The sequence below is a fragment of the Loxodonta africana genome, chromosome 25 (assembly GCF_030014295.1).
Source record: "Loxodonta africana isolate mLoxAfr1 chromosome 25, mLoxAfr1.hap2, whole genome shotgun sequence".
Lineage (NCBI taxonomy): Eukaryota > Metazoa > Chordata > Mammalia > Proboscidea > Elephantidae > Loxodonta > Loxodonta africana.
The window spans coordinates 37139094-37160682 of record NC_087366.1 but is presented as its reverse complement, the minus strand read 5'-3'; the positions used below and the strand labels follow the sequence as shown (position 1 = coordinate 37160682).

Genomic DNA, 21589 nt, shown 5'->3' with positions numbered 1-21589 from the left:
TTGTTTATCCATTCCTCTATTGATAGACATTTTGGTTGTTTCCACCTTTTGGCTGCTGTGAAAAGTGCTGCAGTGAACATCAGTGTACAGGTTTCTGTTTGTGTTCCTGCTTTCATGTCTTCAGTTATTCTGATATAAAATTCTTATGAAAAGTATCCATAAACTGAAATATACCAGATAATTCTCAATTTTATTGGAATTATCTCACTTATTCCATGGGACTTTAGAACTTTAAAAAGGATATTGTTTATGCCATTGTTCTAGGAATTGAATAAAATTTAATTAATGGGGCAAATTGAAGTATGGTGACTAAATACAGTCTCTGAATTCAGAACTGAGTTCAAATCCTCACTTTGTGACTCTGCCACTTGCTGTGTGACCTTGAGTAAGTAGTGTAACCTCTCTGCACCTAAATGTACAAATCTATAAAATGCTAATAATAATACCAATCTCATAAATAAGGAAAGAAATTCATTTAAGATAATGTCTGACACACAATTAAGTATAAATAAATATTAACTTTTTAAAAAGTCAAATAGAAGTGCCTTTTGACCTCCATTTATCATTCACTAATACACTGAGTTCACTTAGAAACTGATACCACAGAATGTTGAGAAGCACTATTAAAAATAAATATGAAAAAATTCTGTTAGAGGATTTTAGAGTACATTAAATTAAGTAGCCATAAGATGGCCCTGCTTAAATAAGCATTTGTGACAGTTACATGACCTCTTATTGGTAGTGGTGATGGCAGTAGTGGTGGGGGAGGGAGGAGTGTTGAAGATTATTTGACTTCGAAAATGTCTTTAAAATTTTACTTCTGTAAGAATTTTCTCGCAGGCCCCAAATTTTAGATTAGAAAAGCCTTTTGCTTGTAAATAAACCAAGCCTTAGGGTGGACATTTGTCTGGGCATAGAGGCTAAGTATGAAGCTTTTCACAGAAAGAGTTAAGAGCCCAGTTCCTCCATAAAACTAGTGCTTTATACCAAATGGCTTAAGGGGAGCTCAAAAATACATACTGACTGGAGTCTTAAAAACTTGGAAGCAACCATCCAAGCTACAAACAACTATTGGTCTTATTCTGGCTGGAGCAAAGGAGAGTGAAGAAAATTGAAGATTCAAGGGAGCAATTAGTCTAAAGGACTAATGGACCACATAAACCCCACAGCCTACATGATTCCGAGACCAGAAGAACTAGATGGTGCCCCGCTACCACTACCAACTGCTCTGACTGGGATCACAACAGAGGGTCCCAAGCAGAGCAGGAGGGAATTGTAAAACAAAAATCAAATCCATAAAAAAGACCAGACTTACTGGTCTGATAGAGACTAGAGGAACCCCTGAGACTGACCCTAAGAAGTCCTTCTAACATGAAACTGAAGCCATTCCCGGAGATCACCTTTCAGCCAAACAATAGAGAAGCCTACAAAATAAATAGTAAGACCCAGGAGGAACGACCTCCTTAGAACACTTAATTATATGAGACCATATGGGCAAAATCTGCCCAAAATCAAAGATGAGAAGGCAGGAAGGGGTAGGAAAACTGGGCAAAAGGTAAGGGGGAAACTAGGATGAAAATGGGGAGAGTGTTAACACATTGGGGGGACTGTGACCAACGTCTTGGAATATTCTGTGTACACATTGTTGAATGGGCAGCTATTTTGGTCTGTAAACCTTCACCTAAAGCACAGTAAATTTTTTCTTTGATTACTTTTGCACTTATAGAAATGTTATGTCTAGATATGTAAATGAACTTGCTATGGCTGATTACATGCCAAAAGCAAAACTGTACAAGTGCATATGCACGAACTGTGGTAGATCTGTACCCAGCTGCTGCCTGCTAGCTTTAGAAAAAAAGAAGCAAGTGAAATGCACATCGCTCTCCATCTGACTCTTTAAGAGATGACAACACTAAAAAGAAAAGTGTAATTAACACTCTGTACATTAAAGAGCTTGGAAGTTTCCTTGCAGTTGTTTAAGATTGACTTATAATTTTCACTAGAACCTAATTAATTCTTTCTTAAACTGCCTACCAGCATTGCATTTTAACTTCACTTTTGCCTTTGTCTTTATATCATTTTGCACAAGCGCCATGAGAATAAAACAAGTTGTCATTTTTCTTTTGGTATTATTGCCAAGTCTTGCTTTTTACATATCTCTTGTTCTCTTTTCTCTTACTGTTCAGACATACTTTGGAATGGACGTCTCTGCAGTTGAAGATCCCGTTCAGAGACGAGCACTGGAAACCATGATAAAAACCTACGGCCAGACCCCACGCCAGTTGTTCCACACAGCACACTCCAGCAGACCCGGATCCAAGCTCAACATTGAAGGAGAACTTCCTGCTGCCGTGGGATTGTTAGTGCAGCTTGCTTTCAGGGAAACCCGAGAACAGGTCAAAGAAGTTACCTCTCCGGTATGTCACTTGAATTTCAGTAGAATTCAGCAAAAACAGATTTAACTCCTGTGGTGCCAAGTCCTCTCCCAGGCTCTAGAGACACAGAAATGAGTAACATGGTCCCAACCTAAAGACGTGCGCCAGTTCGTAAGAGACAGATGCATGCAGTTAACAGCAGTTTCCTGTGTGTAGTAAAGGCTGTGTTAGTGATATGGAGAGAGCGCTTTTGGGAACAAAAAGAATGCTTATACCAGATTGTAACCTTCTTCAGGGAATAAGAGAAGGCTTATTGCTTTTTTTTTTTTAATTGCTGGGGAAAACCTCACATCATAGGATTGTGACATCATAGGACTTCTGCAAACAAGAGGAGAGAACCAGTCCAGGAATAGAGAATTCCTTTGGCTTCCCCAAATTGTAATAATAAAAAGTAATAGCTCTAGCAATATGAAGTAGGTATAATCTTTACTTTGAAATAGAAAAATAAAGCAAACAAGGCTTACAAGTAAAATGGATTTTAATCTCCAATTAAATTCTTTATTATAAAAGCAGCATAAGATGGGATACTGAATTATAGAGTGGTGTAAAGAGTTTGCAGAAAGAAATAGCAGGAAATGAAAAGGCAAGGGGAAAGTGGTTGTGAAGGGCCTTAGAAATGAAATAAAGCAGCTATCTCTAATTTAAGTAATCTGTGATCCATTTTCAGAAAAGAAGGATTTCACAGACTTTGTTTTGACAATTTTTTCATAGAATAATGAACTTAAATATGTCAGACAGAACACTAGATGTCAACCGTTTATGCTCATAGCTCACATACACCAAATGTGCGTGTTAAATACAAACAAAACTTATAAAACCAGTAAAATTCAAATTTAAAACATTAATATGGTAGAGAATGTTGTTTTCCTGAAGACAGTAAATCACAAATTTTGTGTTTCCTAGTAGAAAGCTGTACTTTTTGTTTTGTGTTTACTTGTCAACGCTAAAGACTCTGAAGCCTTATAAACCATTTAAGTCATTGTCATTGCCTGGATCATTATTTTTAACTAGAATCCATTATTTTAACAGGTCAAAATGATTTAATAAATGGCATTTAATTTATTAGTGTACTTACTGCCAAACTGTTTTAAATCGGTGTGTATGTAGGGTCTGAGCATTGTATCTGCTCACAGTGTGAATGTGGTACCCACCCTCCTTATTCTCAATTCAGGACCCTCACACTGACCGTTCCTTCCACTTGGAATGACCTATCACCAGATAGATTCTGAGTTTGCTCTCATTTTACTCAGGCGTCTGCTCAAATGTCACCTCCTCAGAGAGTCTTCCCTGATCCTCATGTCTAAAATAGCAACTCCGTCATTCTCAGTCCTCTTCTTTGTTTTTTCTTCACAGCACTTGTCACCACCTGATATATTGCATATGTATTTGTCTGTTTATTGTCTCTCTCCCCATCTCAGCTATGGGATGTAACTCCATGAGGTCAGGGACTTCATCTGTCTTGTTCATTTGTGAGTCTTCAGCACCTAGGACAGTGCCTGGCAGATAGTGGATGTTTGCTGTTTCTTACATTAGTGAATGACTTCTAGGTGCAAGTTCTCCAGAACTTGGCTTGCCTGTACTTCTGTGTGACCTGTAAGGCCGCTTATTCCACTACTTTTCTCTATTTGAACCACTGGGAAACCTTTCCTGCAGCATTGACTGCACCTTGACTCGTTGGACCTGCACTTGACATCTACACAAAATGCAAGCACAAGTGTTGAAATTGAGATGTAGTACTTGATTATAAGGGAGCAGGGGAGTCATCTGAATGGTCTGGATATGCTTTGTGAACTTTATTTGATCACTGACATAAAAAATAACCAGAGCTGTAATAAAAGCTTTTCAATAAAGCACCTGTTGCCATCAAGTCGATTCCAACTCATAACAACCCTGAAGGACACAGTAGAACTGCCCCGTAGAGTTTCCAAGGAGTGGCTGGTGGATTCCAACAGCTGACCTTTTGGTTAGCAGCTGTAGCTCTCTTCCACTGCACCACCAGGGCTCCTCATTTATGCATACTATGATGTAAAAGAGAGCACTGGTGGCACAGCAGCTAAAAGCTTGGCTGGTAACCGAAAGGTCAGCAGTTCAAATCCACCAGCTACTCCTTGGAAACCCTATGGGGCAGTTCTACCCTGTCCTATAGGGTCACTATGAGTTGGAATTGACTCAATGGTAGCAGGTATGCTGTAAAACAGTTACCACTATATATTTTTATGTAACTGGAAAACTAAAAGTTTAAACTCTGAAATTCATAAAAGGAATTTTCTGGCAAGGAATTGTGAGTGATAAATCACACTCTGAAGAGTCTCTGAGCCTGAAGAGTTTAGAGAAAGAACTTGTTTTCAGAATACCTGCCTCTGACCTAGTCCTCTCTCTAGCATACCTGAAGCTTTTCAGCTTTTCCAGACCTTCATTCTCTTTTCAGACCACTATGACGTCATTTAAAATTGTGTATTATTATGTGTCCCATAAATGGTTTGAAATGATTGCTGTATCCCTGATGGGCTGTGGGTTTCTTTAAGACAGTATGTAGGTCAGTGATGCCTATTTTTTTTTTTTTTTCATTCATTTGAAAAATGATATAATCAAGTTTTACCGAAAACCGTCAGGTATTTTTGTGGAAATGACTGAAATTTGCTTAGTATGTTCTTAGTTTTTATCAAATTATTGTAGCATTTTTCCTCTGAAGAGTTGAAAGTAAAACAATTAACCAAACTTTTACATGTCTAAAAAGAGTAAATCCATAAAAAAGAAGAGGCTAATAGAAGATAAGACAGTCCAAAAAGAGTAGAATTTGCAGGAGGAACTCCTTAAAACTACATAGTTTCTTTCCTTGATCATCTTCTGCATAATTATTTTTATTTGGAATAAAAGAAACTTTTTCATTAGTATTTATGGGCAGGCACATGGGTATCACTCTACAGCCTTCCCTCGCCTTTGTGTATACAAACCCTGCCGTCTTCAAGCTCACCTCTTCCTTTGCTCTTCACTGACAACTCTTTTTTTCTCTAGCTCCTACAGTACTTGCTGTGGTTGTTCCCCATTTAGCATGTAATGCCCTCCACCTGGCCCTCTTAGTGTGTTCCACAGATGAACATTGTTCCTTCATTCATCAAACATCTATTGAGAACCTACTGTGTGCCAGGCACTGTGCTGAGACACAAAGATGAGTCAGATGTGTTCCCTGTCTTCATGGAGTTCACAGTCAGTGAGCTTTTCTGTGCTTCCTGTGGTCTTGATTTCTAATTGCCAAATATATAAATATACGGCCCTCTGGTGGCACGATGGTTAAAGTTCTGGGCTGCTAACCGAAAGGTTGGCCATTTGAACCTACCAGCTGGTCTGTGGGAAAAAAGACCTGGTGATCCACTCCCGTAACGATTACAGCCTAGAAAGTCTGTGGGGCAGTTCTACTCTGTCATATAGTGTCACCATGAGTCACAGTCAACTCAGTGGCAAACAACAACTGTCTCTGTCTCTTTCTCTCTCCTTTGTATATATATACATGTCTTGTTAAACTATCAAATTTCAGTCCTCCTTTATCTGTCAACTTTAATTTAGATATTTCAGCTAGGTTGAAAGAAATATACATGGTGCATTTTGTTTCTGCATTCGAATTTCAAGGAATTTTGAATTTTTAATCAGATATTTCCATGCAATCTAGGCTAGAGCCACAGAATTAAAATCAAATAAGGAGCACATGTTTCTATATGCTAAGCATGGGAAGTCAAAAAAAAGTATAAAATAATTCTTGCCCTCAAAGGGCTTACACTCAGATTACTCTCTCTTACTTTGTTTAGAATTTAAATTTAAAGCAACACTAGTTTTACTACCTTTTAAAAAATCATCATTTTTTCTTTCCTTGGTTCCAGAGTCCTTTGTCATGGATAAAAGCCTTGAAGTGGGGGGAGTATGTAGGCTCCCCAAGTGCTCCAGTGCCTGTGGTCTGTTTCAGCCAACCTCACGGAGAAAGATTTGGTTCTCTCCAGGCTCTGCCCACCAGAGCCATCTGTGGCTTGTCCCGAAATTTCTGTCTTCTGATGACATACAGCAAAGAACAAGGTAAAATAAAAGTGTAATGACAACAGACAACCCCTGTGGGAGCAGGAGAGCAGTGGGATAAAAAGTGATGCAGACCCCAGATTCTCATAAGACCAGACCTAATGGTCTGACTGAGACTAGAAGGACCCCCGGTGGTCATGGCCCCCAGACCTTCTGTTGGCCCAGGGCAGGAACCATTCCCAAAGCCAACTCTTCAGACATGGATTGGACTGGACAATGGGTTGGAGAGGGATGCTGGTGAGGAGTGAGCTTCTTGGATCAGGTGGACACTTGAGACTATGTTGGCATCTCCTGCCTGGAGGGGAGATGAGAGGGTGGAGGGGGTTAGAAGCTGGCGAAATGGACACGAAAAGAGAGAGTGGAGGGAGAGAGCAGGTTGTCTCATTAGGGGGAGAGCAATTGGGAGTGTGTAGCAAGTTGTATATGGCTTTTGGTGTGAGAGACTGATTTGATTTGTAAACTTTCACTTAAAGCACAAATAAAAATTATTTTTAAAAAAGTGTAATAAGAATCATCCTGGGTTTATCTTTCATGAGATTTGAATGTTTCAAACTCATCTGTGCTGCTATTTTGTTGTATTTCTAAAGTTTTCTAAGTTCTTGGTGAAAAACTCTGCTCAGATTATGGTTATTTAGTACAATACAAGAATTAAAACATACTACATGAAAAAAACAGACATTAAATGCAGTGCCATTTGAAATGAGAGGACACATTTGAAGAAGACAAGAACAAATGGTTTTGTTCCCTTAAAAGCATGATCATTTTGATAGATATTTACACTTTAACTTGAGGCCCTGGAACCTGAGAACAGACTGTCATACTTGGCCAACAAATCTATTTATCTGGGAAGATGTAGCCATGGGATTCAAACAAACAAACAAAACAAAACAAGGAGTGAAGATAGCCTTGAAAATAAGTTTTAAAAACATAGACATCTGAAAACAGTTCTTTGTGACTCCTCAGAACGTGTGGGAAAGTGCCATAGAGGCCCTCTCCGTATTTCTATATGTCAGCTAAGTAATCCCTCAGCCCTTCTAAATCAACCACTTCACTGAGTTCAAGAGCACTCTCCCTACTTACTTGTCATGGGTGTTGGGCACTAACATGAGTCACTGAGGGCACTCATCTGCTCAGTCAGGTTGGGCACAGATTTGCCTGAAAGCCAGCTTGTGTAGTGGGTGCCTCTTAGTGTACGTATGGTTAGCCTTTAACAGTACTTTGTACCGGCACCGTGCTCCAGCATCCAGCAAGCCTTCCATTCCACCGGCACTGCAATACAGGGTACCCACGCCCATGCCAAACACCAGTCCCTTAAAGGAATTAAGTGTGCTAGCTGGCCACAGTTCTTTCAGGCTCACTATTAATGTCTTTCATGAAACAAATGATTGTTTTTATAGTTGTTACAAGTAAGAAAAGATGCATACTGTTCCATCTAAGTTTAATGAGTCAAAATAAGGTCATATCTGTTGAATGGTAGTTATTGCGATAGCAGTGGCTTTTTCTTACTAGTATTTTGCAGTTAGTTGTGAGATGTATCATAAATAGTTTACTACTAACAATGCTTAAAGTACCAAAACTTGTGAATGATTTATCTTAAAAAAAAAAGAGTAGATTGAGACAGAAGATTAGTTTGAAGCTTATCCCTATTGAGCAGAAGAGAAAGGGTTAGTAGTATCACTTACACTATGAGTCATAAAAATAATTCTCAGCCTGTCTCATTTGTGCCACTACAGTCACAAGCCCTTAGTGTGCCCTTAATAGCTGTATTCATTCAAATTGCACTTTTCTTTCTTACAAAATGTATTTGGGATTTGTCAAAATCTAGATATGTCCAAAGAGGTAATATGCTAGTTATAGCTGTGCCTCAAGAGGCACGCTGCCTGAGTTTGCATTCCGCCTCTGAGTCTTTATAGCTATGTGGCCTTGGGAGAGTTTTTTAAGCTTTCCACATCCTGGCTTTTGACCTGTAAAATGGGAATAACAAAAGGATTTATCTCACAGGGTAATTTATTATAAGGGTTGAATGAAATAATGCATGGAAATGCTTAGCACAGCGCCTAGCTCATTCTAAGTGCTTAATAAATGCCCAATGGACTGTAAACACCCTGTGGCCAGGGACCTACGACAGTGTTGTTCACTACATAGCAGCCCCCATGATAGGCATTGTGCAGGGGCGTTGACTGGGTGAGAGTGTGGCGTGCAGGTGAAAATTATGTCATGTATGAATAGCTGGAATGTGTTAAGTTTTATTGTTATATAAAATAGGTAGTTTTGCTTAATTGTACATGCATAACACAATGCAACAACTAGACTGAGATGGTTTAATTATCTTAACCCCAATATAGGGCAGTTACTTAAGAGCCATTCCTCACAATTACCTGAGGTGATTTTTTTTAAAGAATACTCAGTTTGGTCCCACTTGAGATAACACTGCATCAGAGCCTCTGGGGCCTGAGTGCAAGCCTACGTATGTTGAAAAAGCAATTTTATTGCAAACTCCTATTTAAGATTCATTGATCTAGTTGCCCACTAGATTCTGACTATGGTGACTCCATGTATGTCAAAGTAGAACTGTTCTCCCTAGGGTTTTCAGTGGCTGATTTTTCGGCAGTAGATAGATCCCCAGGCCTTTCTTCCAAGGTGCGTCTGGTTGGACTTAAACTGCAACCCTTTCGTTAGCAGCTTAGTGTGTTAACTGTTTGCAGCACCTAGGAAAAGTTTATTTTTCTGTAAAAAAAAAAGTGTGTCTTGTATTACTGGAATGAGTAATTAGAAACAGTTATTAAATATACCTGGTTCATTTAGCACTTGGTTTATTGAACATCTGCAATGTGTCAGGCATTATGGTAGATTTTGAGAGGTCCCAAGATTCATAGTACAGAGTTCCTTTTCCTGGGAGCCCTATATTTATAGGAGATAATATTTAATAAGTATATTCTAGTTCCTTTGTTGTTAAACTGGTGTTAGAATTTGGTATACTCAGCAAAACAAAAACAAACCTATGCATTTCATCTTCAATGGTTTATTGATTTACTCAAAGAATATTATATTCATCTGTATGCTGGATATTTTGTTATGTACTAAAGTAAATAAAGCACGTTCTCTCTCAAGGAACATAAAACATTCTAAGTTCCAAGGGCAGTGCCATTTATAGCATTTATGCTGCTAAATTTAGCTCTATTCACCATACCAACAAGACACAAATTGGGAATGATATTGAAAAAAAGATGTCATAGTTTCCAAATCTTTATGCCAAAGGGCATAGTATTATTTTGTGAAAAAGAGAAAGAGAGAGAAGAATGGAAGCTTATTGAATGAAGGTACCATGCAAAGTCCTTGCAGTTGACGGGATTAAAATATCCCTTCTTGGGGCAGGTGTTGCTTCTGCCCTAGCAATGCCCTCTTTCTAGTGGTAATAGTTGTCTATATTGATTATTCAGCAGGGGGAATCTAGAGTAGGTATTTAAACAGTAACTTGTCTCAGATCATGAATACAGTAAGCTTGACTATCATCCTCTTTTATAAAAATTTCTTAACAGAAATTTTGGATCTACATAAGTAAATCCCAACCAAAAGCACCAGGAATGAAAAGGATTACAGTTGTACCCTTAGAAGCCTGTTGACATTAAAGGAATATAAAATGATTTGCACTGGAATGGAATTGTGTTCTGTTATATAAACTTCAGCCTTTAACCTGCCACTCATACGGCTGTCAAATAACAGCGGAACATTGGCGTTCTGATAAGTTTATTTCTCCTTCTCCTTGAGGTGTGAGAAGCATGAACAGTACTGACATTCAGTGGTCAGCCATCTTGAGCTGGGGATATGCTGATAACATTTTAAGGTTGAAGAGTAAACAAAGTGAGCCTCCAATAAACTTCATACAAAGTTCACAACAATACCAGGTAAACTTTTTTATGAAATCTTTATAATCATAAAATATAATACTTTAAAAAGGACTCAGACTGATTGCAGCTAGTTTTTAATATCCTGCAATTAGTCTAATCCAAGAAGCTGATGGTGCTAGCTATGTGTCTCATTTACAGTATTTACAGACTATTTACAGTGGTTACAGATGTCCTAACTACTGCCGTTCTACATCCTGAAATTTGTTTTCTACCTAGTGTCTCACCGAGAGAGTATCATATCATACTCTCTTACTCAGTATCAACTAGTAGCCCAGTATTTGAACAAAATCAGCTTCCTTTCTTCTCAGTGTTCACTTTCTGCAGGGCACTGTGTCATTCATCTCTGTAACCATACTGCCATCTTTTGTACCTGACTCATCCTAAATGGGCCAGATCAAGTGTCATGATATACTAGAAAGAATATTGGGCTTAAAACCTGTGATTTGGATTAGTGTCCCTTGCTTTGTTATTTACTAATTTTGTAGTCTTGGACAAGTAACTTAACCTTTCCAAACTTGGATTTCTTCCTTTATCTTTAAAACCGAGGGAGTAGTATCACACTACTCATTCTTAAGAATGTTGTAAAAGAATTTTCCAATGTCTGTGAAAGTACCTTGTACACTATGAACCACCATGTAAATACACAGTATTGCCAAAACTTTTACAGGCTCTAGATTGTATGCAGGGAGCCCTGGTGGCGCAGTGCTTTAACTCTCAGCTCCTAACTGAAAGGTCAGCAGTTGAAACCCACCAGCCCCTCCACAGGAGAAAGATGCGGCAATCTGCTTCCATAAAGACTACAGCCTAGGAAACCCTGTGGGGCAGTTCTGCTCTGTCCTGTAGGGTCACTGTGAGTCGGAATCAACTCAGCGGCACACAACAACAGAATGTGTGCCAGATCTTTTTTCTTTTACTTCCATGGGAAGTTTTTTACCTTTTTTTTTTTTTTTTTATCTGTATAACACCTGCTATCTATTCATGTGTCTTAAAATGTATTCCTATTCCCTAAGCACTTTAGAAATGGAGTAAGCTACTTTGAGGGAATTTTTAGCAGCGAAAGAAGGGAAAGCAATGACTTATTTTCTTGACCCTCAAAATATCCAGGAAAAAGGTCATCACCATTTGTTATCTGGCTCCAATGGACCCTTTATATTTTTTTCATTTTTAAATCATTTTGTCAGTAAAGTACAGAAGTAAGAATAAAAGGATGATTTGAAAATAATCTTAGTTTTTAATAAGAATTTAAACATTGCAAAATTGTATCATATGAAGTTTGGCATATCCACTTCATAAAAGATAAAAGAATACTCTTAAAAGTACTTTAATGAAATGGGATAGTCCAGATTCTTGTAGAAAAATACTGTGTGATAAAGTACTTGCTGTCAAATGACTAACCGGATGAAAATGCCGTATTTCATTTTTATCCTTAGAAATATATTTTTCTTTCATTAATTCTGAAGTATGAAAGAATTCATCTAGAATCAGCGGCATGTCTAGGATATTCCACCAGCCCTGGGGACATGGCACCACTGAGTAGTTTCTATTAACCCAGTACAGCCCAACATCCTTCCTAAAGCACGATAAAGTGTTAATTAAAAGATTAACGAGCTTGATTTGTATTTTTGAGCTGATATTATGGTAAAGTTATCTGAAAGAGGGTTGTCAGATGTGTGGACAGGGGTACAATTTCAGTGCTTGCCATTGGCATCATTTTCCGGAAAAAGCCTCTGACTGTACCAGGTTAATAGAAACTGCTCAGTGGCGCCACACACCCAGGACCAGTGCAATACCCGCCATACCTGTCATGCACTGGTTATGCCTCTGTCTAGAATATCATCATGTGAAGACAGTTTGAGATTTCACTTACGTATCAATTTCATCATCATCATTAGAGTCTAGAGTCCAGCTGTCTCTTTGCATTCATCTTCTGGTGTGTCTCATAGTTGTGAAGCATCTTCCTCAGTCCGTTTTCTTCTCTTTCCTTGTATTGGTAGGAAATTAAAAATTCTAAATCCTCAACTGTGTTCAGACTACAAAATGGTGTCTCTAGTCTTCTTTTATACTTTCTTGAGAGATAACGCCGTAGTTTGGGCAATGCAATAAGAAAACTGAAAGGTGACTGTTTATTTCCTATATTACATTATCCTGCTGGGAGATTCTATCATTCTTCTATTTTCTTATTATTTTCAGTTGCTTATTTAAGCATAGTTGGGAATAATTGATTAGTAATGATGAAATAATTCCTAGGATGATGAAATAGCAAAATGTTCCAAGATATTGGGAAAATAAGATCATTAAAACCCTATTATATAACTTAGATTTATAAAAGGGTTCACTGGACCCATATGGTATTTGCAAAACAGAATGAGTTTATATCCACAGTTTCTCTTTGTCCTTTGGAAGACCTCTAAGAGAGAATAAAAGTTATGAAGTATCAATTCTTATAAACAGAACTGCTAAAAACGAAACTCAAAAATAAAATTGGATCCAATGGACCTTGATGGTATATTAAGAGTTAAGAGAGACCAGGATTCATGAAAGTTATTTTCTCATTGAACACATTTGTAAATCCAGGGAGAGAAATCAGCAAAAGACATTCGAAACTATAAGCAAGAGGACAGGATTTTGAGGAACATTGGGCATGAGGCGGGGCTGGCCTTAGCCTGAGGGAGCACTTCCCCTGTAAGTCAGGAGAAGACACAGAGACACCCTGAGGTGCAAAGGAGGGAAGAGGAAGAAGTCCATGGCTGACAGCCTCTCATCTTCTTGATGAAGTGAGTGACTGTGGAGAACAGCTCCTGTGTGGGAAGTGGCCCTGTGAGTCAACTAGTGCCAAAAGGAAGACCTGTCAGGAGGTGTGGAGAACTGAGCTGACCTTGCACAGCCCTGTACAGTTTTCCATGCCTGCGATTAGGCAAGGGGTTTTGTACTAAAGGAATGATCCCAGTTTTCTTTGTTTTTTTCCTTCACATTTACCTTTCCTTCTTCTCCTACTTAACAGGCTTTAAAACTGTTAAAAGCAAAAGCTCTATTTACATGTACCACTAAAAAACAGGAAAAGAAAGAAATACAAGTAAAAAGCAGGTAGATGTATAACAGGCACACACAACCTTGGATCTACTCAAGGATTTGTTACATTTCTGAGGAACAAACGGCCACGTGTTGTTTATATACAGAGAAATGTAAAATCATAGACTTCGTTATAATACGTTTTAATTTTGCAACAGCTTTTAGACATCTGGCTTAAAGTTACAGAATGCTGTTATTATATCTGGCACCATTCTAAACATTTCAAGTAAAAGGTTTACCTTAAATTTTATGATTATATGTTTTTTAAAATAGCTGTCATAAAAATAGGATTTCCCATGCTTTTAGCACACAATGATCTTTGACTTGTCATTTTCCAAAGGTGACAAGTTGTGCCTGGGTCCCTGACAGTTGCCAGCTGTTCACCGGAAGCAGATGTGGGGTCATCACGGCCTACACAAACAGACTCACCAGCAGCACGGTAGGCCCCGCCCTCACTTCGTGGGTCGCTGGGGATTGTCACTCCAGTGAAAGAAATAAATCCTTTATAAAGTATACTTTATTTTTTATAAGATTAATTTTAAAAATAAGTATTTTATACTTTCATCTCTTCCCACACATTTGCCCTTGGAATGTCAAAGGCCACGTATGAAACTCTGCATTTTAGGCGTATTAGGATCCTGCTAAACTTTGGGTAATTAAAGTAGCCTTATTTTTTTTGTTTCAGAAATAGTATTTTGGATTATGACCTATTTTATATTTAGGCTTTTTCATTATATGTTGATGCATGCCTATATTCTCGGTATTGACCTGAATGCTTAAGAGTGTGCCACAGATTCTATCTAATTTGAAAATTTAGAACCACTAATGTTCAATTTTTTCATGTTCTCTGGATATATTAAACTCTCCCCTGTCGTGATTTCTACCACTTACTGGAAGGTTTTTTGTTTTGTTTTGTTTTGTTTTAAGCCATTCACTCAACTCCCAGGACTTGGGAATTAAATCATAATGTAATACAGTAAAGATAAGACATTATTTAATGTTTCTTTTAATTTATTGTCTTTTTTTGGAATCAGCTGCCTGTGGTGCAGTTGAGGATAAAGGACAAAATTGTGTGATAACTTAGTAATTATCATTCTCATCTTTTGTTTTTCTGTGCTTTTTTCCCCCAATATTATTTTCACCATTGTTGTTGTTAGGTGCCCTCAAGTTGGTTCTGATTCATAGCAACCTTATGTACAACAGAATGAAACACTGCCAGTCCTGCACCATCCTCACAATCGTTGTTATGCTCGAGCCCATTGTTGCAGCCACTGTGTCAGTCTGTCTCGTTGAGGGTCTTTCTCTTCTTCGCTGACCCTCTATATTGTGACCCCATCATATTGATTAAATATATTTACTGAGTGAAACCTGTATTCCTAGCGTAGGATGACTCTCTGCTCCTTCTTTCTTTTTGATCCAGCTTTATTCCCTTTTAAACCTTTGCTGAGGTTCTCTGCCATGGTCCCTGGGGTATAAATGTGACCATAATCTTGTTTCTGTCTCTTAGCCTAGTTGCAAGAGGCAGTGACATGTATGCCCGGAGAAAAGTTCACATGGAGGCTAGAGGAACACAGAGGAGGGAACACCAAATGTCAGGGGCTCCGGTCACTCTCAGACTGGACCTTAAAGGGCCACTTTATGAATTTTTTAAGGGCAGAAAAAAAGGGAAGAACATTTCAGACGGACGGAACAGAGTTTCAGGCAGAGTTTTATAAACTTATAAAACCTACACAACAGCATGGAATCAAAGGCATGGTATGTTTGGATATGATAGTTTTATATGACTAGAATGTAGCATGTGGTGGAGGAATGGCAAAAAAATGAGATAAGTAGCTGGAGGCCAAGAGTAAGGTTCTTCTATGCTATAAATAAAGAAATGCTAAGGAACCTAGACAATGAATAAGGAAGACTGAAGAAGAATTGATGCCTTTGAATTACAGCATTGGCAAAGAATATTGAATATACCGTGGACTTCCAGAAGAACAAACAAATCTGTCTTGGAAGAAGTAAAGCCAGAATGCTCCTTAGAAGTGAGGATGGCAAGACATCATCTCACATACTTTGAACATGTTATCAGGAGGGACCAGTTCCTGGAGAAGGACATCATGCTTGGTAAAGTAGAGGGTCACCAAAAAAGAGAAAGGCCGTCAACGAGATGGATTGACACAGTGGCTGCAGTGATGGGCTCAGGCCAGCAGTGGTTTTGAGGATGGTGCAGGACTGAGCAGTTTCCATTCCGTTATACAGGGGGTTGCTATGAGCCAACTCAGCGGCACCTAATAACAACAAGGAATCTAGCCAAAGAAGTGGCATAACTTTTGGAAGTCTCCTGTCTTTCTCCAAAGGTCTAAAATAGATGTTAATTTTATGACATCTTTAATCACCACTGTCACTACCTGTTATCTTCTGAGTTCACCCTTCTTTTTCATTTATTCTACAAACAGATTCTAATCACTGCTGTCGGGGCGGCTGTCTGCTTGTGTATTCAGATCATTTTGCACCATGACATAGGTACCTTTTCAAAAACTAGCTTCATCTTTTACTTTTATTTCCTCTTGCTTTTCCTAATGCTTTGAACAGCCTTGTTCTTAGTTTTCCTCACTTCTGATCTTCCTACAACTTAAGTTTTAATTGTGCACTGACACAGTATGCTGTACAGGTATTAAAAAAAAAAAAAAAAGATCGCGCTGTCAGTATAGGAGTAATTGTACACAGAATAGCTTCGAACATACCAGATCAAGGGCGTAAGGGTGTATGATTTGAATACAGCAAGACATATACTTCTTTTAGTTTCGAAGTCACAGTAGACTTGTGAAAGCTTCTGTTGCTTACCTTTCCTCAGGTATATATTTGCCTGAAAACAGATTTTTCAGCTCATTTATAGGGTTTTCATTTTCTCCTAAATATTAGGTAATTGAGTCACGAGATTAACAGTTACTGTTTAAACAGTATCAAAAGCGACCTAGCTCCGTGGTTTTAGTATTGTTTGATTTGCGGGACAGTTACTTGGGTTTTGTAGATGCCGTTGTTGTCAAGGTTCTGTCTCAAGGACCATCTCACTGTTTTTGGTGTCCCTGAAGCTGCAGTTGTGACTCTGTGCCTGTTTACTCCCTAAATAACTCACAAAGTAAAAGGTAGAGGACAGGTCAGTAAATCTTTAGTACAGGACCTCCATATCCACAGGTTCTGCACCCACAGATTGAACCAACTGTGGATCGAAAATATTTGGGGGGAAAAAAGCTCCAAAAAGCAAAGCTTGAATTTGCCACTTGCCAGCACTACGCTGAACCCACAGGAATGCAATGATGTGTAGACATCCCCTGCTGCAGCCTCTCGCCATTTCACAGATCCTCAGTCTCTCTTCAGCACTCATTGTTTGAGCATTGTTTGCCTTGTGTCCGGTTATTATTCCCTAGACAATACAGTACTGTATAACAACTATTATATAACATTTACATTGTATTAGGTATTATAAGTAATCTAGAGATGATTTAAATATATGGGAGGATGTGTGTAGTATATATGCAAATACTACATCATTTTATATAAGGGACTTGAGCATCCTCGGACTTTGGTATCTATGGGGAGTCCTGAAACAAATCCCCTGCAGATACCAAGGGACAACAGTATTATGTCCCTTTTAATATATTTTTTACAAAAATGAACTTGAATGACAGTGGACAGTAAGAGAATGGTCTAAAACTGACAGAAAAATATTGGCTTTAGAAGCCCAGACTTGCAACCTATCAAGTAAAACACTAACCTCATTTTAGTTTTGATGTTGAGACAAGTCATTAGTTTACAATCAGTGAATCAGAGGCAGTTGCTGTGTTTAAAAATGGGACACTGAAGAAAGACAAAGTAGATGTGAGAAAAAAACCCAATAGAACTTCTAATAAAAATAATTGTTGTTAGGTGCTGTCGAGTCAGTTCCAACTCATGGTGACCCTGTGTACAACAGAACGAAACATTGCCTAGTCCTGCACCATCCTCACAATCATTGCTATTTTTGAGCCCATTGTTGCACCCACTGTCAGCCTGTCTCATTGAGGGTCTTCATCTCTTTCGCTGACCCTCTACCTTACCAACCATGATGTCCTTCTCCAGGGACTGGTCCCTCCTGATAATCACCTGTCCAAAGTAAGTGAGACAAAATTTCGCCATCCTCGCTTCCAAGGAGCATTCTGGCTGTATATCTTCCAAGACAGACTTGTTCCTTCTTCTGACAGTCCATGGTATATTCAGTATTCTTCATCAACACCATAACCCAAAGGCATCAATTCTTCGGGCTTCCTTATTCATTGTCCAGCTAACACATGCATGAGGTGATTGAAAATACTATGGCTTGGCTCAGGCATACCTTAGTCTTCAAAGTGATATCTTTGCCTTTTAACACTTTAACGAGATCTTTTGCAGCAGATTTGCCCCATTATTTCATGGGGCATTTGATTTCTTGACTGCTGCTGCCAGGGGTGTTGATTGTGGATCCAAGTAAAATGAAATCCTTGACAACTTCAATCTTTTCTTCATTTATCAGGATGTTGCTTATTGGTCCAGTTGTGAGGATTTTTGTTTTCTTTATGTTGAGGTGTAATCCATACTGAAGGCTGTGGTCTTTGATCTTCATTAATAAGTGCTTCAAGTCCTCTTTACTTTCAGCAAGGAAGGTTGTGTCATCTGCATAATGCAGGTTGTTAATGAGTCTTCCTCCAATTCTGATGTCACGTTCTTCATATAGTCCATCTTCTCGGATTATTTGTTCAGCATACAGATTGAATAAGTATGGTGAAAGGATACAACCCTGACACACACCTTTCATGATTTTAAACCATGTAGTATCTCCTTATTCTGTTTAAACGGCTACCTCTTTTTATAGGTTCCTCATGAGCACAATTAAGTGTTCTGGAATTCCCATTCTTTGCAACGTTATCTGTAATTTGTTATGATCCACACAGTCAAATGCCCTTGCGTAGTCAATAAAACACAGGTAAATATTTTCTGGTATTCTCCGCTTTCAGCCAAGATCCATCTGACATCAGCATTGATATCCCTTATTCTGTGTCCTCTTCTGAATCTGGCTTGAATTTCTGGCAGTTCCCTGTCAACGTATAACAGCTAGTGTTTATTGAATATTTACTTTGTCAGTCATTATTCTAAATACTTTACATATTGTAACACATGAAACCTTCATAACAACTCTGATGTAGACTTTATTGTTATCCCCATTTTCAGATGAGACTGCTGAAACACAGAGGGATTAAGTAACTTGCCCAAGATCATACAGCTAGTTAGTTGTAATAGCTGGTAAAGAGCAGATCACGGAATTAATGAACTAGAAAAAAGATATTTAAAAAATTACAAAGAATGTAACAGAAAGATAAAGAATTGAAAAAGATGAGGAGAAGAGGTATGGAGAATAGAATTGAGAAGGTCCAACTTATGCCTAATAGGTACAGGAAGAAAGAATAGGAGAAAGGGAGAATTTGAAGAGATAATGCCTAAGAATTTTCCAGAATTAAAACATGAACTTCAAAATAAAGTATCAGAGTGATTCCCTGGCAGGATAAGTAAAAATGAGTCAAACCGATTTTCTCCATACCTCCCCACACCAAGTGCCCTAGCTCAAGTCTTTACCATATCCTGCCTGGATGTCTAACTGGTATCCTTGCCTACGGTCTCATAACCTTTTAAGGGTTTCTCCTTGCAGGCTAGGATGGTCTTCCTGAAATGCTGATTGAATCATATTACTCTCCAACTTAAATTTTTTTTGTGCCTCCTCATTATTTGGGTCATTATTTGGGGGATAAAATCCAGATGGCTAGGCATCACACACCATGCCCTTAGCCCCTGTCTGCCTCACCACCCTCATTTCTTCCTACTACCCATGCAGTCTTAATTGCAGTACCACTTTCTCTCGTGTCTCCTTTCCTTTCATATGCTGCTTCTCTTAGCCCAGAATGCCCTTTGACAACCCTTTTTAATAAATTCTTCTTTTTCTTTAAACCTCAGTTTATATGCCGTCTTCCCAGGAAATCCTTCTTGTACTGCCTCCACCCAATCTGAGGAAGTGACTTACCTGTGAGTAAGTCTCTGAGGCCCTTGTCGAAATCCTTTTTAGTAGCGCTGATTTCTCCCACAGAGCTCCTGGAGGGCAAAGTCTATCTTTTACCTCCGTACCCCCAGTTCCTAGTTCAGTGCCAGGCCCATGGTAGCGGCTCTTAGCAATGTTTGTCGGGTGAATGAATAAATAAATTGCATTCCAGGTTGCCTCTGTATAATATGCAAATCACTCGTTTGTCCTTATTAAAAATCTCTATGATCATGGAGGAAATTTCTTGTTTCTTGAAAAAGTTAATTAAAATAATCTTCCCCTGAAACAACTACGGCTGGATAACTTAAGGTTTTTCTTTTCTTTCTCTTCTAATTTTATTTTGTTGTTGTCAAAAATGTACGCAGCAAAGCATACACCAATTCAGCAGTTTCTGCATGTACCACTTAGTAACTGGTTACATTCTCCAAGTTGTGCAACCATTCTCACCCTCCTTCTCTGATTTGTTCCTCCCCCATCAACATAAATTCACTGCCCCCTAAAATTCATATCTAATCTTTCAAGTTTTTGTTGTTAATTTAATTCCATGTGGATAATTCTTAAAAGAACATAATGCTCCAGGCAGAGATTTTTTACTAGTTAAGCTAAACTATTGTTTGGTTTCAAGAAGATTTCAGGGGATATTTTTGGTATGAGGTTTAAAGATTATCTAATGGCAGTATTTTTCAGGGGGTCATCCAGGCTTCATGTCTCCAGGATGTCTGGGGTCCATGAGAATTTGAAATTCTGCTGTGCATTTTTCTCCTTTTTGATCAGGATTTTTCTCTGGAATCTTTGGTCAAAATATTCAGTGATGGTAGCCGGGCACCATCCAATTCTTCTGGTCTCATGGCAAAAGAGGCAATTAGCCACCCATTCTGTATCTTTCTTCTATTTCTGACTCTCCTTTTTCCTGTTTTTCCAAGCAAACAGACCAATTGCTGTGCCTTGGATGGCCGTGGATGGCCACTTGCAAGCTTTTAAGACCCTCAGGTACTATGCATCGAACTAGAAGGTAGAACAGCAGCACTGAACACATTATTATTAGACCATTTAACTGGGATGTCCCAGGAAACCATGACCCTAAACTTCCAAACTAAGAAACCAGATCCCATGATGTTTTTGGTTGTACATAAGCAGCCTCAGCAGCTACTTTTTTTTGTCGTTGTAAAATATATCTATCACACAACTTTTGCCAATTCAACTTTTTACAGTTGTACAGCTTATTAACAGCAATTACAATAACGGGCTGTGCAACCCTACCCTTAATCAACAGTACTTCTGTCACCATTAACCCCCCCTGTCTCCCTCCCTCCCATCCCTGGTAACCACTAATAAACTCTGTTCTCTATACATTTGCCTTTTCTTATCTTTTTATATAAGTGAGGTCATATAATATTTGTCCTTTTGTGATTGACATGTTTCACTGAGCATAATGTCTTCCAGCTCCTTCCATATTGTAGCATGTATCAAGACCTTATTTCTCCTGCTGGCTGAGTAATATTCCATTGTATGTATGTACCATTTTTTGTTTATCCATTTGTCTGTTGATGGGCATTTAGGTTGTTTCCACCTTTTGACTATTATCAATAATGTACAAGTCCCTATTTGAGTCTCTACTTTCAAGTCTTTCGGCTATATACCTAGAAGTGAAATTGCTGGGTCATATAGTAGTTCTATTTCTAGATTTTTGATGAACCGCCACACTGTTTTCCACAATGGCTGTACCATTGTGCATTCCCACCAACAATGAATAAGGGTTCCAGTTTCCCCACATCCTCTCCACATTTGTTATTGTCTAGGTTTTTTTTTTTTTTTTTTTTTATTGTCTTCCTTACCAGTTGGTTACCCATTGCCATCAAGTCAATTCCAATTCATACCCTATAGGACAGAGTAGAACTGTCTCATAGAGTTTCTAAGGAGTGCCTGGTGGATTCAAACGGCCAACCTTTTGGTTAGCAGCCGTAACTCTTAACCAAAGTGAAATGGTATCTCATTTTCGTTTTGATTTGTATCTCTTTGAG

The 21589-nt window shown here is 38.6% G+C and overlaps 1 protein-coding gene across 11 annotated transcripts in view; it reads left to right on the top strand.

Annotated features, from left to right (window-relative positions):
- LYST (lysosomal trafficking regulator) overlaps positions 1 to 21589 on the top strand; it is a 194043-nt gene that overhangs the window by 154310 nt on the left and 18144 nt on the right. For 8 of the 11 annotated variants that reach the window (XM_023549297.2, XM_064276698.1, XM_010591029.3 and 5 more), the window contains 4 exons: positions 2187 to 2417; positions 6311 to 6500; positions 10269 to 10405; positions 13818 to 13916. In XM_023549297.2, the coding sequence (XP_023405065.2) occupies positions 2187 to 2417; positions 6311 to 6500; positions 10269 to 10405; positions 13818 to 13916 (657 nt within the window). Of the gene's footprint in view, positions 1 to 2186; positions 2418 to 6310; positions 6501 to 10268; positions 10406 to 13817; positions 13917 to 15417; positions 15590 to 15921; positions 15989 to 21589 lie in introns of all 11 variants that reach the window. The other 3 variants (XM_064276700.1, XM_064276701.1, XM_064276699.1) reach the window with 2 other exon arrangements.